The 13,349-nt window shown below is 33.2% G+C and overlaps 1 protein-coding gene across 3 annotated transcripts in view; it reads left to right on the top strand.

The window, feature by feature from the left end:
• The window catches only part of USP25 (ubiquitin specific peptidase 25), a 111,350-nt gene that overhangs the window by 56,553 nt on the left and 41,448 nt on the right, over window positions 1–13,349 (top strand). For all 3 annotated transcript variants that reach the window (XM_008701929.2, XM_040621091.1, XM_040621092.1), the window contains 7 exons: window positions 550–698; window positions 6,250–6,377; window positions 6,773–6,868; window positions 8,148–8,306; window positions 8,901–9,127; window positions 12,229–12,299; window positions 12,960–13,188. In XM_008701929.2, coding sequence (XP_008700151.2) covers window positions 550–698; window positions 6,250–6,377; window positions 6,773–6,868; window positions 8,148–8,306; window positions 8,901–9,127; window positions 12,229–12,299; window positions 12,960–13,188 — 1,059 coding nt within the window. The remainder of the gene's footprint in view (window positions 1–549; window positions 699–6,249; window positions 6,378–6,772; window positions 6,869–8,147; window positions 8,307–8,900; window positions 9,128–12,228; window positions 12,300–12,959; window positions 13,189–13,349) is intronic.

Here is a 13,349-nt window from a genome sequence, read left to right as displayed (position 1 = left end):
TTGCTATGGAAGTCTTCCCTGCTCTACCCTCCTGCTCTAAAGACTATGTTAGTGCTCCTTTTTATACCCTCTCACAGCACTGTCTCATCACATATTTTATAACACTAACAAGGATAAATAATTTTTTGTTCATAATTATATGTACAGTTAGTGTACATATAATGTAATGTACATGTAATGTAATGCTTTTCTTCCAAAAGAGGCTGAGAGTTGCTTCAGCTCAGGGACCATATATATCTCTTCTGTTTACTGCTATACATATTCTCAATGTTTAGCATAGTATCTTGTCCTTAGGAGGTATTTTTTGAAAGAATATATATACACACACACATACATGTGATTACTTACATACATGCAGGTGTGTAATTAATACCTACGGCTGGATGTGAATGTGCATGTAGTGCATGTATAAACCAAGAAAATGACAGTGGTAACCCTGTGGAACATAGAGTGGTGGTTTTCAGGCTCAGGAGGTAATTCATATACACACTTATTTTTAGTGACTAAAAGGCCATATTGAGTAATGATTAACTTTCCCTTCACCTATAGGTAAAAAATTTGAAAATACTGAAATGTTTGGTCAGTACCCGCTTCAGGTCAATGGATTCAAAGATCTACATGAGTGCCTAGAAGCTGCTATGATTGAAGGAGAAATTGAGTCCTTACATTCAGAGAATTCAGGAAAATCAGGCCAAGAGGTGAGTTTAACATCTTCATTATTCCTTTCTGCTCAGGTCTTTCTTACAGTGCAGTAAAGCACAGTTTAGAGCTCTAATTACATAGCTGCCTAATAACTGGGAGAATACTCGGAGCATGTGTTTGGATTTAATTATGGTAGTTTAGACATTTGGGAAACCGACACAAACAAGTCTGTAATCTATGTTAAATTCTCACGTAACAATTTAGCTTAAAATTTTCTGTTAAAATCCTCTTTTTTTTGTTGTTGTTAAGTCTCTTTAGACTTTTTAGGGAAGGTACCAGTCACTGCAGCATGCTAGTCCTGGAAGTAAAAAAGAAAAGCACTGATATTAGGGTGGAATTTTATATAGACGTATGTTACTTATATCAAATAGTGTTGGGATTTGTCTAGATTCCTTAAATTTTTTTTGTAAAATTGCTGTGTAATTGCATGAAGGGCAGATAGAAGAACTTGCTTTCTCAAGAAAGATAAAACTCGAAAAATATAAACCTGTTTATTTGTTTCTACTGCTCTCTGTCTTGCCACCCATCTCTCTCTCTTTATTCCTGTCATTAGCCCCGTCTGCATATCCATCCACCCATACATATATTCATCCTTATGTGTTACTCTGATGCAAGGCAGAGGACAGATCATTTGCTCCAAAATCAGTTCTCATTAAGCAGTTGCTGATAGTTGTCTACTTGTAAGCTCCATGCATGAGGGTAGAGATCTTCGTCTTTGTCATTCTCTGTTATATTTCTAGTGGATAGTACGGTGACTGCAAATAGAATTACATAATACGTATTTATTGACTGAATGAATGAAATGTCTCAGTGTTATCAGAAAAGTTTCTGGGGACTTTATCCCCAAATGGGTGCTTAATAAATGTTAAGTGATGATACCTCTGTGTTTTTCTTTTTTTTTTTTTTCAAAGATTTTATTTATTTATTCGACAGAGATAGAGACAGCCAGCAAGAGAGGGAACACAAGCAGGGGGAGTGGGAGAGGAAGAAGCAGGCTCATAGGGGAAGAGCCTGATGTGGGGCTTGATCCCATAACGCCGGGATCATGCCCTGAGCCGAAGGCAGACGCTTAACGGCTGTGCCACCCAGGCGCCCCCCTCTGTGTTTTTCTAAACAGGGACTGAATTCTTGTGTTTTTGAAAAGAAATTGCTTTTATCTGAATATGTGTTTTTCCAAAAAGATGGAATTAACTCTTTCCTGTTGTAACTTCATCCTCATTTCCTTCTCTTCCCTTATACACCTCCCCCCCAAAATAAATAAATAATACTTACTCTTTCCTGGCCTTTTTTTGTTTTAAGGGGGGGAGAGAACGGGAAAGAGAGAGAAAATATTTGAGATCGTTTTTCTCTCTACCTCATAGATCATCTACTTCAGTGATTCTCAGCAGATGCCTAGACCATACTTCAAAGCTGTCAAATCAGAATCTAGGGTAGGAATGTGGTACGTGGGCCTAAGAGCTCCACCAGTGAGTCCCAGATAGACCTCCAATTAAGAATATTTAAATTAAGCTTATTTATTTCATTGATTGGGACTAAAGATTGGGACTCTCTCAGGACCCCATAATGGAACAGGAAAGCAGACCCCTTGCCTAATGTGTGATTTCTTTTCTTTTAAACAAAAGGATGATGGGTTTGGGCAGGAAAAGGAGAGATGGCACTCTCCTTACACTATCACAGTAGCTTGTAAGTGAAATACACATTGGTTTATTGGTAAATAATTTAGTAATTAATTGGTAAATAATCTTTCTTACGTATTCCCAGCTTTTAAAAATGTGTTTTCTTATATTGAATCTGAATATCATTATTTATTTAAAAAATTCTAGTTTGTCCTCTATCTTTGGCTTCTCACTTTGAGTGCCCTATGTTGCATGTATATTTTGTGTCTAGGTTTTTACATCCAACCTAACAGATATAGTGGTTTGTCTCCGTCTCTGAGTTCAGCAGTTTGTAAGCGGTCTTAATAAGAGCAATTCAGTTACCTGTATTCTTATTACCAGTTGCCTAGATTTGTAGGACACAATAGTTTCAATAATAATTCAGCCTGGTTTAAGAGACTATTACTGGCTAAAGTAGACTATCTTAAAAGTTTTTAATAGTGTACTTAAATTATGGTCTTATTTCTTAATGTCCTTCAGGATAACTGTTCTGTTTCTTCTTAAGTATCTATAAACACCAATGAGTAACATTTCAGGCTTGTTTGTAAATTGACATAGTCCCTGATGATAACACCTTTTATCTCTTACACTATTATTTCGTAAAAGTTATTGATTTTACTTTGATACAGGAAGCATCTCTTTTGCTGAAATAGCTCTGGTTAAGTAATTTAGGGAGACCTCTAGTCTCCTGAATCACTCATGTTAAAATATCCAGTGGCCTGTAAGAGTTTAAATTTCTGGAATGCTATACCAAGAGACAACTGAATAAATTAAAAATGATTATATGTAAGATAACCACTTACAAAATATTTTTCTAAATCACAAATTTTAACCAAATGGAATGCAATTTATAGATGAATCAAACTTTCTAGGAAACCCAGAGATTTTTTTTGATTGCCTATTGGAGCAAAAAAATTTCCAGTAGTAAATACTTTACTTCTCGTGTGGGTATTCACTACTACTAATGTGTTGTACATTTTCTTTTAGACTATTGCTATGTACATATAAGTGTTTGTATTTGTTCATACTGTCCTGTGACTTGCATTTTTCACTCACCAGTATATCACGAGCATGCTTCCACATCAGTATATATGGCTCTACACCATTCTTTTTAAAACCTGCATAGTATCACATAGCCTGTATTTCTAAAATTAAATTTACTTAATTCTTCTCTGAGACAGTAGTTGGACAAAGAATTATTTCAAGGAATGTCTTTCTATAAATACCCTTGAGAACTTAGGAATGAAGGATAGTCAGAAGTGGAATTTTTCGGTCACCAGGCGTACTCATTTAAAAATATAAGTACTGCCAAATTTCCCTTCACAAAGTTGTACTAAGTTATAGTCAAAGTGCTAACAGAAACTTTATGGAACTTCAAAAACTAAAGTAGAGAAACAGTACCTACATGTAGTACCATATTAGATATATGTAGATGTTATATGGGAAATTTATTTTTTTGAGCGAAAGGGTAAATGGGTGAACCCAGTTAAATGACAAAAACTATTCGAGTTGGGATAGGAGCAGTTTGCTTCTTGTGCTTGATTTATATCCTGGTTTTGTTTGCTGTTCTGTGGGAATTTGAAATGGTAGGTCTGATTTTTCTGTCCCTTGCTTCCTGCATTCATGTAATCTCAGAAAAGCAAGGAACTTAAAATATATTAATAAAAAATCAGCTATTACAACTCATAAAGATGACTACATTCTCTCTTGAAAATATTTTTGCTAAGTTAAATAAGTTCAAGATCACTTTTGTTGCCCATGTTGATTATGTTTTTTATTCACTAACTGCCCTAATCTATTACTTCTGTAGGTTCATTATATAATATAATATGATAATAAGTAATAATAAAATGTTAGAGACATGGAAACTATAAGCATTATTTTTACCTTTAATGATCTGTGTCTCACAGCATGGCATACCAGTTAGAGAAGCAAATATAGTTTTTTATTGAATGGAAAAATAATATTTTGAAAGAAAAACATCTCGTTGTATATTTAAAATTCTAGTTATATACTGCTATACTTATAATCCTAAAATCACAGAGCTAGACAAACCCATAATATTTTCCAAGATGAATTAAGGGAATGTCCGGCTGTCTCTTCTATCCCCATCAGCTTTAGAATAAGAAAGTGAAATCCTTCCACTCCTGTAGGAAAAAACTGTCACTGCTGTTAAAGGAAATACATTCACAACAGAGACATACTACATAATTATTATGAACATTCTTTCTTAAGGTATGGAAGTTATTTCCTGGACTTTTCATGGTCTACCGAGAAGCATACCCCCAATTTGGGTGATTTTATTTCTATTGACCATGGTAGGTTTCCATGAATTAAAGTATGTAACTATTCAATTTTAATGGTGACATTTAAAATACGGCAATAAAATATGAAAGTGATAGTTCTTGAAACCTACTTACTTATTTTAGTATCATAAAGTATAGTAGAGACTATTATCCTAAGGCATCGAAAGTTTCCTTTGTGATAGGTATGGAGTATATTTTAATTCTTAATAGTAAATTTAGGTGTATATTAGAATTAAGTAAAATTCTTGCCAGTGCCATGTGAGAACAAAATAAATAAGCAGACTTTGCTCAAGAAATTTTAAGACTTAAGAGATTCTTCTGATACTAGATCTTTTATAACTTTCTCTAGTCAACTTCAGTTTTAATAGCCATATAAAACACATTTCTTAAACTTCAACTTTTGGTTAAAGATAAACCAAGTCTAACTCAGGAAATTTCAGTTCGCGTAGGCTTTAGCATTTTGGGAGGGAGAAATAGTTTTGAATAACCATTTTTATTAGCTTTATTTAGAGAAAAATAGCAACTTGCAAGAGCTTAGTCAAATCCAGTTTGCCAAATGTGCACTATTACTGCTTTTTTTGGATGTTTGAATTTAAATTAATGTACTCTTAGCTAATTGATATTTGTGTGGTGGCATTTTGTGGCACTTGAAAGTATCACACACAATGTAGTGTATGGCAATTACTTTTTACAGTAGTGCATGATGTGGTTTATAATAAGCATTTAAAAATATTTGTTACATTATTTTATACTTCCGTATTTGGTGATTCATGAGTTTTGTTCATTTCTCTTTAAAAATACGTTTGTTTAAAAGTGAAATATTTTTTATGCAAATAATTCTCTGTTGTAGTTTTGTTACAGTGCATGCTTAACTGAACAGTTGCCAAGTTTGTGGAGGAATTGACTCATAGCAATGAGACATTTAATTCTTTAAACACTAGTCATTTAAAAACATTTTAAGTATAGTTATCATTAGTATAAACTCCATGTTAGTAATAGACCTTTTTCTTAAATTACTTAGAATTCTAGGAGGAAAGTTAAATTTAAAACAAGGGAATATCAGTTTCTAGATTTTAGTAAGAATTGTGATAATTTATGCTATAAAAATATATATGTGTGTGTGCGTGTGCGTGTGTGTGTGTGTGTACCGTATCTACAAGTTTTGTTGTCAAGGGTTTTGAAGTGTGGTTGATTAATAAGTATATGTACCATTCCTGGTAGTAATAGTGATGTAGTATTGAAGAAGCCAGAAAATTTGAGGTACTGAGCCATAATTTTAACTAATGTCTGTCACGTTAGGTTAGATATTTTAATGTAAAAAATTATTGTGGAATAAGGAGAGTTGTTAGAAGATTTTTCTTCTTTCCTGGTTGGGTATTATTCCCATCCTTGGAATTTTCAAGAGGTGTGGAAAACTTTTGGGAGGAAGCTGGACTTTAACTAAATTGTGTACCTAGTCATGTACTTGTGGCGTCAGCATTGTGATGATACATATAAAAATGCCAGTGCTGACACCATGTGTCTAGCACTGCAGTGGAGAAAACAAAAAGGTGATATTAAGGGTTTTTGTTACTGTTTTCTTTCAGCATTGGTTCACCAAACTACCACCTGTGTTAACATTTGAATTGTCAAGATTTGAATTCAATCAGGCATTGGGAAGACCAGAAAAAATTCACAACAAATTAGAATTTCCTCAAGTGTTATATCTGGACAGGTATGGTTTGGTATACAGCATGACTTAGTTTTGAAACTGTTTAGTAACCAAGTAAAGAATTATTATTGTGTTTAGAGAAAGGTTTTGCTTAATTTCTTTAGAATTAATCTTTACCTTTATGCACAATATGTCTAATACTGTTTGTCAAGGAAAATTAAGTTCTCTTTCTATTTAGAAAAGTGTAGTTACTGGGAATAATGTTATAAGGAAGTTAAAAAATTAATTTTTGTATTGGTATTACAGTTGTTAAGAATTTTAAGGAATACTCTCTCGTGTTGTCTATTTGACTCTAAAATTTTAGATGAATTGATCTTTTGTGGTGTTGGCTAGACTTAATATTGTATCTATTTCCATGATATTTAAAATGGTAATGATATTTTTCTTTTTCCTGATAGATATATGCACAGAAACAGAGAAATAACAAGAATTAAGAGGGAAGAAATCAAGAGACTAAAAGATTACCTCACAGTATTACAACAAAGATTAGAAAGGTATTGTAACTTTTATGAAATTATGAGCTAACTATAGGAAGTGATATTTTTAGTGACTGTCTGGAATCTTTCATTTTAAATTTGCTTTGGGTGATTTATAATTCTAGTAGTAATGACTCTGGATTCATATTTTGCGTGAATAGTTTAGTTCTGAGTTTTGTTAGAAGCTAAAATAGTTCGTAGTTGGCATTAGTGATTATTTTAGTGTTTAAAATTAAATATTTTCATTGTCCACTGGTAATGCTCATGGTGCTGAAAATAGATACGAAATTAAACTAATCTTAAAAAAAATCCAAAAATAGGGCTACCTGGCTGGCTCAGTCAGTAGAGCGTGCGACTATTGATCTCTGGGTTGTGAGTTTGAACCCCACATTGGGTGAAGAGATTCCTTTAAAAAAAAAAAAAGTTAAACTAATCTGAATTTTAAGGTTTCTTCTTGTATGAGACTAAACATCACTCGAGATTTCCATTAAAATGAATGGTGACTGAGTTTTTCTCCTTGATACAGAAGATACAAAATCATATGCCTACTAGGGCCTCATGGAGACTTTACAAAGAAGGGACGCAAGTCAAGTGTAAGCTGGTGGGCGAGGGGAAGCCTAGAGAGCTTATCTGCACTAGTGGGTGGTACCACGTGTGAATAGCTCATTGTTTTTGATAGCTTCCCAAAAGACGCCGGAATCTAGACAAATATTCTGTAATTCACACAGAAGTCTACAGGCTGGAATGTGGCTTGAGAGATCCCAGTTTGCAACCTCTGATTAATCTGTTTTAGTATTTATTTTAGTATTAATTTGAAAATTAAAAGCTCCAAATGTTTTAAACAAAAATAATGTATTATATTTCAATAATTTTTATTTCTAAAAGGTATCAGTAATCATATTAAAAACTAATCAGAGGTAAAATGTAGGAGGATAATATTAGTTACCATCCTAATCATGAGACCAGATGACAGATCTAAAAATAAAATCAGTCTCAGGAATGGAACTGTCAGTTTTCACTTTCCTATTGAGTTACACCTTAGAGCAGCACTTAAAATTTACAGCAGTATACAGACACATTCAGTTGTAATGAACTTTGTTTTCCTTAATTTGGAGAATATTTAAGTTATTTCTTGAATGTATCTTCAGTTTTAACATCTTCATTTGAAAACAAAACTAAGTGCATTGTTGAGGAAGATTTATTAAAGTGCTTTTATCACGTTTTATAACAATTATTAAAAACAACCAGATGTGCTTTATATACAACTAAAAGCATTTATACATTTTATGGTTAACAGATATTTAAGCTACGGTTCGGGTCCCAAACGATTCCCCTTGGTAGATGTTCTACAGTACGCGTTGGAATTTGCTTCAAGTAAACCTGTTTGTACATCTCCTGTTGATGATATTGATGCTAGTTCCCCACCTAGTGGTTCCACACCACAGACATTACCAAGGTAAAAAGTTCTGATTCAAGAGCCAGCCGGCTATGTTACTTACATTACATAGTAATGTAATTGATGCCTTTAAAGAAGGTTTTATAAAATGCACATTGTGATTTATTTTAGTGGACTCTAAAAACATTAGATTCACTTAGAAGATTGTATATCTTCTGGGTGCTTTCTTATTTCACTGTTTCAGTAGATTTTATGGTTGTGGATTGAAATTTTTATCACATTTTTTTCTGTTCAGAATTATATGTTATTTTTGGTATACTTCCACCTTTTATCCATGAAAATACTGTTAACTTAGTTTTTCCTGTAATGTAAGCTGGTAAGTATTATATAATTCCGGTACACATAAGATTTATTGAAACGATTAAGCCATTTCTTCTATAAAGCCACAATTTCATCCTGATAATAAATATATTCCTTGTATATTAAGAATCTCATTGGCTATTAAATTAATCCACATGTCTCTCTCTCTTTTTTTAAAGGTCTTTTATTTTTGAAATTATATGCCAATTTAATGCTATGTGTTTGGCACAATTTTTGTCCAGAGCTTTAACTTGGAAAGTTAAATAATAAATATTTTATGCTTTAAAAATACAGCGCAACAGAACAACAGGGAGCCCCTTCTTCAGAACTGCCAAGCACATCCCCTGCCTCCATAGCTGCCGTGTCATCGAGGTCAGTAGTACATAAACCATTCACTCAGTCTCGGATACCTCCAGATTTGCCCATGCATCCAGCCCCAAGGCACATAACAGAAGAAGAACTTTCTGTGCTAGAAAGCTGTTTACATCGCTGGAGGACAGAAATAGAAAATGACACCAGAGGTAAGAAGCTTCTCACAGCATAGCTACTGTCGCCTCAGATGGATATGTATAATATTAAAATTGAGATGGGAAGTCACCTTTGGATTTCATATGTAAATATTATCACGTATTTTTTTTCCTAGAAAATGTTTTCTATAAGAGAAACTAGCCTGACTACCTGTTTTTTATGATCTTAACTTCAGATTCAGAGAGACCATCAGATTTCCTCTGGACTACTTAGTTGATTAATGACATAGCAGATGGTCTGATTTTCTTGTTTAGTGCTCTAAATTTATATCAAACTGGTATTCACAGCTACTCCATTTGCGAAACCTCATACAATTAAATTATGTATTTATCAATTACGTCCTTCCCCTAATGTTTGTGTAATGAGTTGAAGTGATAAAAATTTTGTTTTACGTTTAAGAATTAGAAATGTGAATCTTATTTATTTTTTAAAAGATTTTATTTATTTATTTGAGAGAGAGAGAAAGAGAGAGCATGAGTGGGGGGAAGGGCAGAGGGAGAGGGAGAAGTAGACTCCCTGCCAAGCAGGGAGCCCAATACCGGGCTGGATCCCAGGACCCTGGGATCATGACCGGAGCCAAAGGCAGATGCTTAACCAACTGAGCCACCCAGGCGCCCCAGAAATGTGAATTTTAATTTTAAATCTGCTCTAACAGAGATTTCCTGATATGATCTATGAGCTCAGTGCCAGTCTGTAATGTGTTTTAACTGGCATGTAGCACAATAAGAAAAATAAGGACAATGCTCTGTTGGGAGTATGAGAGTACGCGTGTGTGTGTATATGTGTTGGTGTTAAGTTGCCATCTGCCCTTTCTTGGAAGGAACTCTCCTTTATTCTGAAATTATGTCTTTGCTACTTTACTGTTGCTAAAATGTCCTTTTTCTTTTTTTAAATGAAGTGATGTATTTTATGGTAGATTTTATTATAATTTTTCCTTACACGGCAAAATATAATATCCTATTATTGTCACCCAATTTTATCCTTCTTTTATTCTATGAAAAAAGAAAAATCTAGGAGCTACTCTTTTATACCAAAAGATTGGAATTATTTTAAACAATATGGATTGTTGGATTTTAGATGCCCAACTTGACTCATTATAGACAATATGTAAATAGCAGTCCTAATATAATACAGTGTAACGTATATAGGGCGTGATGGCAACTAACAATTAGCCTTAATGGCTGTAAATGTTTCCCTGAGTATTTTTCATATATAAGGGAATATTTTACATTTGAATTCATTAGTAAACATTTATTGAGCACACTGTGTTTCCTGAACACTGTACTAGGTACTAAATAATTTTCTACTGGACTTGGCAGATTGTTTTTATAAGATGACATTCTGAAGGGTGGAAGGTAGGAAGCTTTTGACACCAAGGTAGTGGCATTGAGGGAGGAAAGAAATGAAGGGATATGATCTACTCTTTGGAGATAACTGACGGACGTAGGTCATTGACAAGAGGTGAGAGAGAAAGGGAGGAATTAGGGATGATTCCCTTAATTTTTCATGCTGGTATGAATAGATAGATGGAATGTACTTTGGAAAAGGGCAGCCTGGTGGGTGAGCAGGTCCCCACCTCAGGAGAGGAAGTAGGAATATGATGAGTTCACTTTTGGCCATTTTAAGTTTGAGGAACTTGAGAGACATTCATCCAATAAGGGTTTGGACCTTAATACCTAGTACAATGGATTGGGTAAGATTTTCCTTGGAATATTTGTTTCCTCTCTTTTATCCCTATTATTAGCTGTTAGCATTATTTTTTAAACTATTGTATAATATTCCAACATCTGAGTAGGATGTAATTTATTTAATTTCTATATTGATACTCACTGCAAATAGTGCTGGCCCTCTACATACATATTGACACACTTTTGTGAGTAGGATATATTCTTAAAAGTATCATTTCTGGTCCAGAGTGTGTATATTTTAAATTTTAATTGTTTTAAAATTTTCACTCCAAAACATTGAGCCAGTTTTTATTCCCACTAACTGTGTGGAAGAGCCTGTCTCCCAGCATCCTTCCTAGCCTTGGGTACTTTTTAAATTCTGGTAGCCTGAATGTTGAAAAAAATGTTGGTGTCTTAATTATGTTAGTGTCTTAATTTGCATTTCCTTGATTATGAGTGAAATTCTGTTTTTCTATAAATTTCTTGTTTGTGACATTCACCCATTTTTTTTTATATCGAACCATTTATCTTTCTCTTACTGCTCAATAGAAACTTTGGTGTTATGGTTATTAACCTGTTGCCTATAGTGTATGCTGTAGATTATTTTCTTAATTGTCTTTGTCACTTGACTTTTTTTGGTGTTGGTTTTGCCTTGTTTTTATAATGTAGATTTTCTTAAGTTTGGGGAGAGAGTCTTATCTTTTCCTTTATGGTTACTGGATTTTCTGTCAGGCTCAGAAAAAGGTCTTGCCCCACTCTGAAGTTACTAATATTTTTTCGTAGTCTTTCATGGTTTCTTCCTGATTCTTTCCCATAGCTTCATAGTATAGGTTATACTATAATTAAACCATTTCCCCATTAATAGGTATTTAGGTTTTCTCTAATTTTTTAATTGTTATGGGTAATATAGTAATACAAAATACAAAATAATTTTGTAGAATGGATTTCTACTGGAAGTAGAAGGAATAAGTAATGGGAGTTTCAACATTATTTCCATTGGTGATTGTGGTAGATTTTTTATTCAATGACATATATATATAGAGAGAGAGGGTTTGTGGCAAAGTTATTTTATTTCATTCCGTAGTTTTCCTGTTTTATGTAAATATGTAAGGGGCTTTATGTTCCATTTTTATTGAAACTTTCCTTTACAGATTTGAATAAAGTTCACTTTTATAGACTCGGTACATTTTTTAAGTGAACCGTATTTGTTTTGGTTTTTAATTATGAACTTGTGCTATATATCTTTTATTAAGGACAACTATATTTCGTTTTGTTAAAGACTCCAAATAGTAATGTTTGTAAGAATACTTTTAGGAATTTTTCCTTATTCCTCTAACATACTGGTAGGAAAACCATTAGTTCCTATCTTATGTCTATTAGAGACGTACTTGAGGTTAATCATTTTAAATGACATCTTCTATCCTTAGATTTGCAGGAAAGCATATCTAGAATCCATCGAACAATTGAACTAATGTACTCTGACAAATCTATGATCCAAGTAAGTTAAATTTTGAGTTGGTAAGTACTGTCAAAATTATTTACATATTTTTATTTGTATGATTAACCTAATTATTAAGCTAACTCTTCTTAATGTTTGTTATAAAATTGCTGATCTTAAAGATTCCATATTAATATTTCCCACATTGAGTTATATTCTCATAGTATATTTATTGTTTCTTTTTTTTTATTTTATAGTAAAACTTAGCAAAAATTTTCAGAAGGTCTTAGTGTTTACAAAAAATCTTATGGGAGAAATTATATGATTGTTTAAGGATATTAAGATGGTGAAAGTATAGGACTCAGTTACATGTTAACTTTTGGTATACATTATGTAGGCCATATTGCTAATTCAGTCATCAATTATAATTGTGAAGGTTTAGACAAGTCGTGATATATACAAAATATTCATCATAAGTTCTTCATTTGAAAGAAATACATTTTCAAAGTTTCAAAAATCATCCTATTTATACACCTCGTTTACATGTCATTAGCTTATTTATCTCTCCCCTTTTTATTTCATAGTGTAATTTTTTTCAAAATTTTAATCACAGCCAGTTTTCTATATGGTATTCTTCAATCAGATAGTTTATGGATTTCATGGAATGTGGTATTAATAGACTACTTAACTGTGGCTTAACTCTTCTGTTTTCATATTTAGGTTCCTTATCGCTTACATGCTGTTTTAGTTCACGAAGGCCAAGCTAATGCCGGGCACTACTGGGCATATATTTTTGATCATCGTGAAAACAGGTGGATGAAGTACAATGATATTGCAGTGACAAAGTCATCATGGGAAGAGCTAGTGAGGGACTCTTTTGGTGGTTATAGAAATGCCAGTGCATACTGTTTAATGTACATAAATGATAAGGCACAATTCTTAATAAAAGGTAAGAACATGAAATATATAGGGTAGTCTATATTTTTAAATAAGTAGCTCTTTTAGGTGACTCCAGTCTCTGGTGTGATTAGTTAAGTGTAATTGACTCAGAGGGTGTGGGTATCATTAGAAAGTATGGTTGGCTGGGGCGCCTGGGTGGCACAGCGGTTA

This window comes from Ursus maritimus, unplaced genomic scaffold (assembly GCF_017311325.1).
Source record: "Ursus maritimus isolate PB19 unplaced genomic scaffold, ASM1731132v1 scaffold_4, whole genome shotgun sequence".
Classification (NCBI taxonomy): domain Eukaryota; kingdom Metazoa; phylum Chordata; class Mammalia; order Carnivora; family Ursidae; genus Ursus; species Ursus maritimus.
The sequence above is the reverse complement of the archived record's forward strand: the minus strand, read 5'-3'. Positions and strand labels throughout refer to the sequence as shown.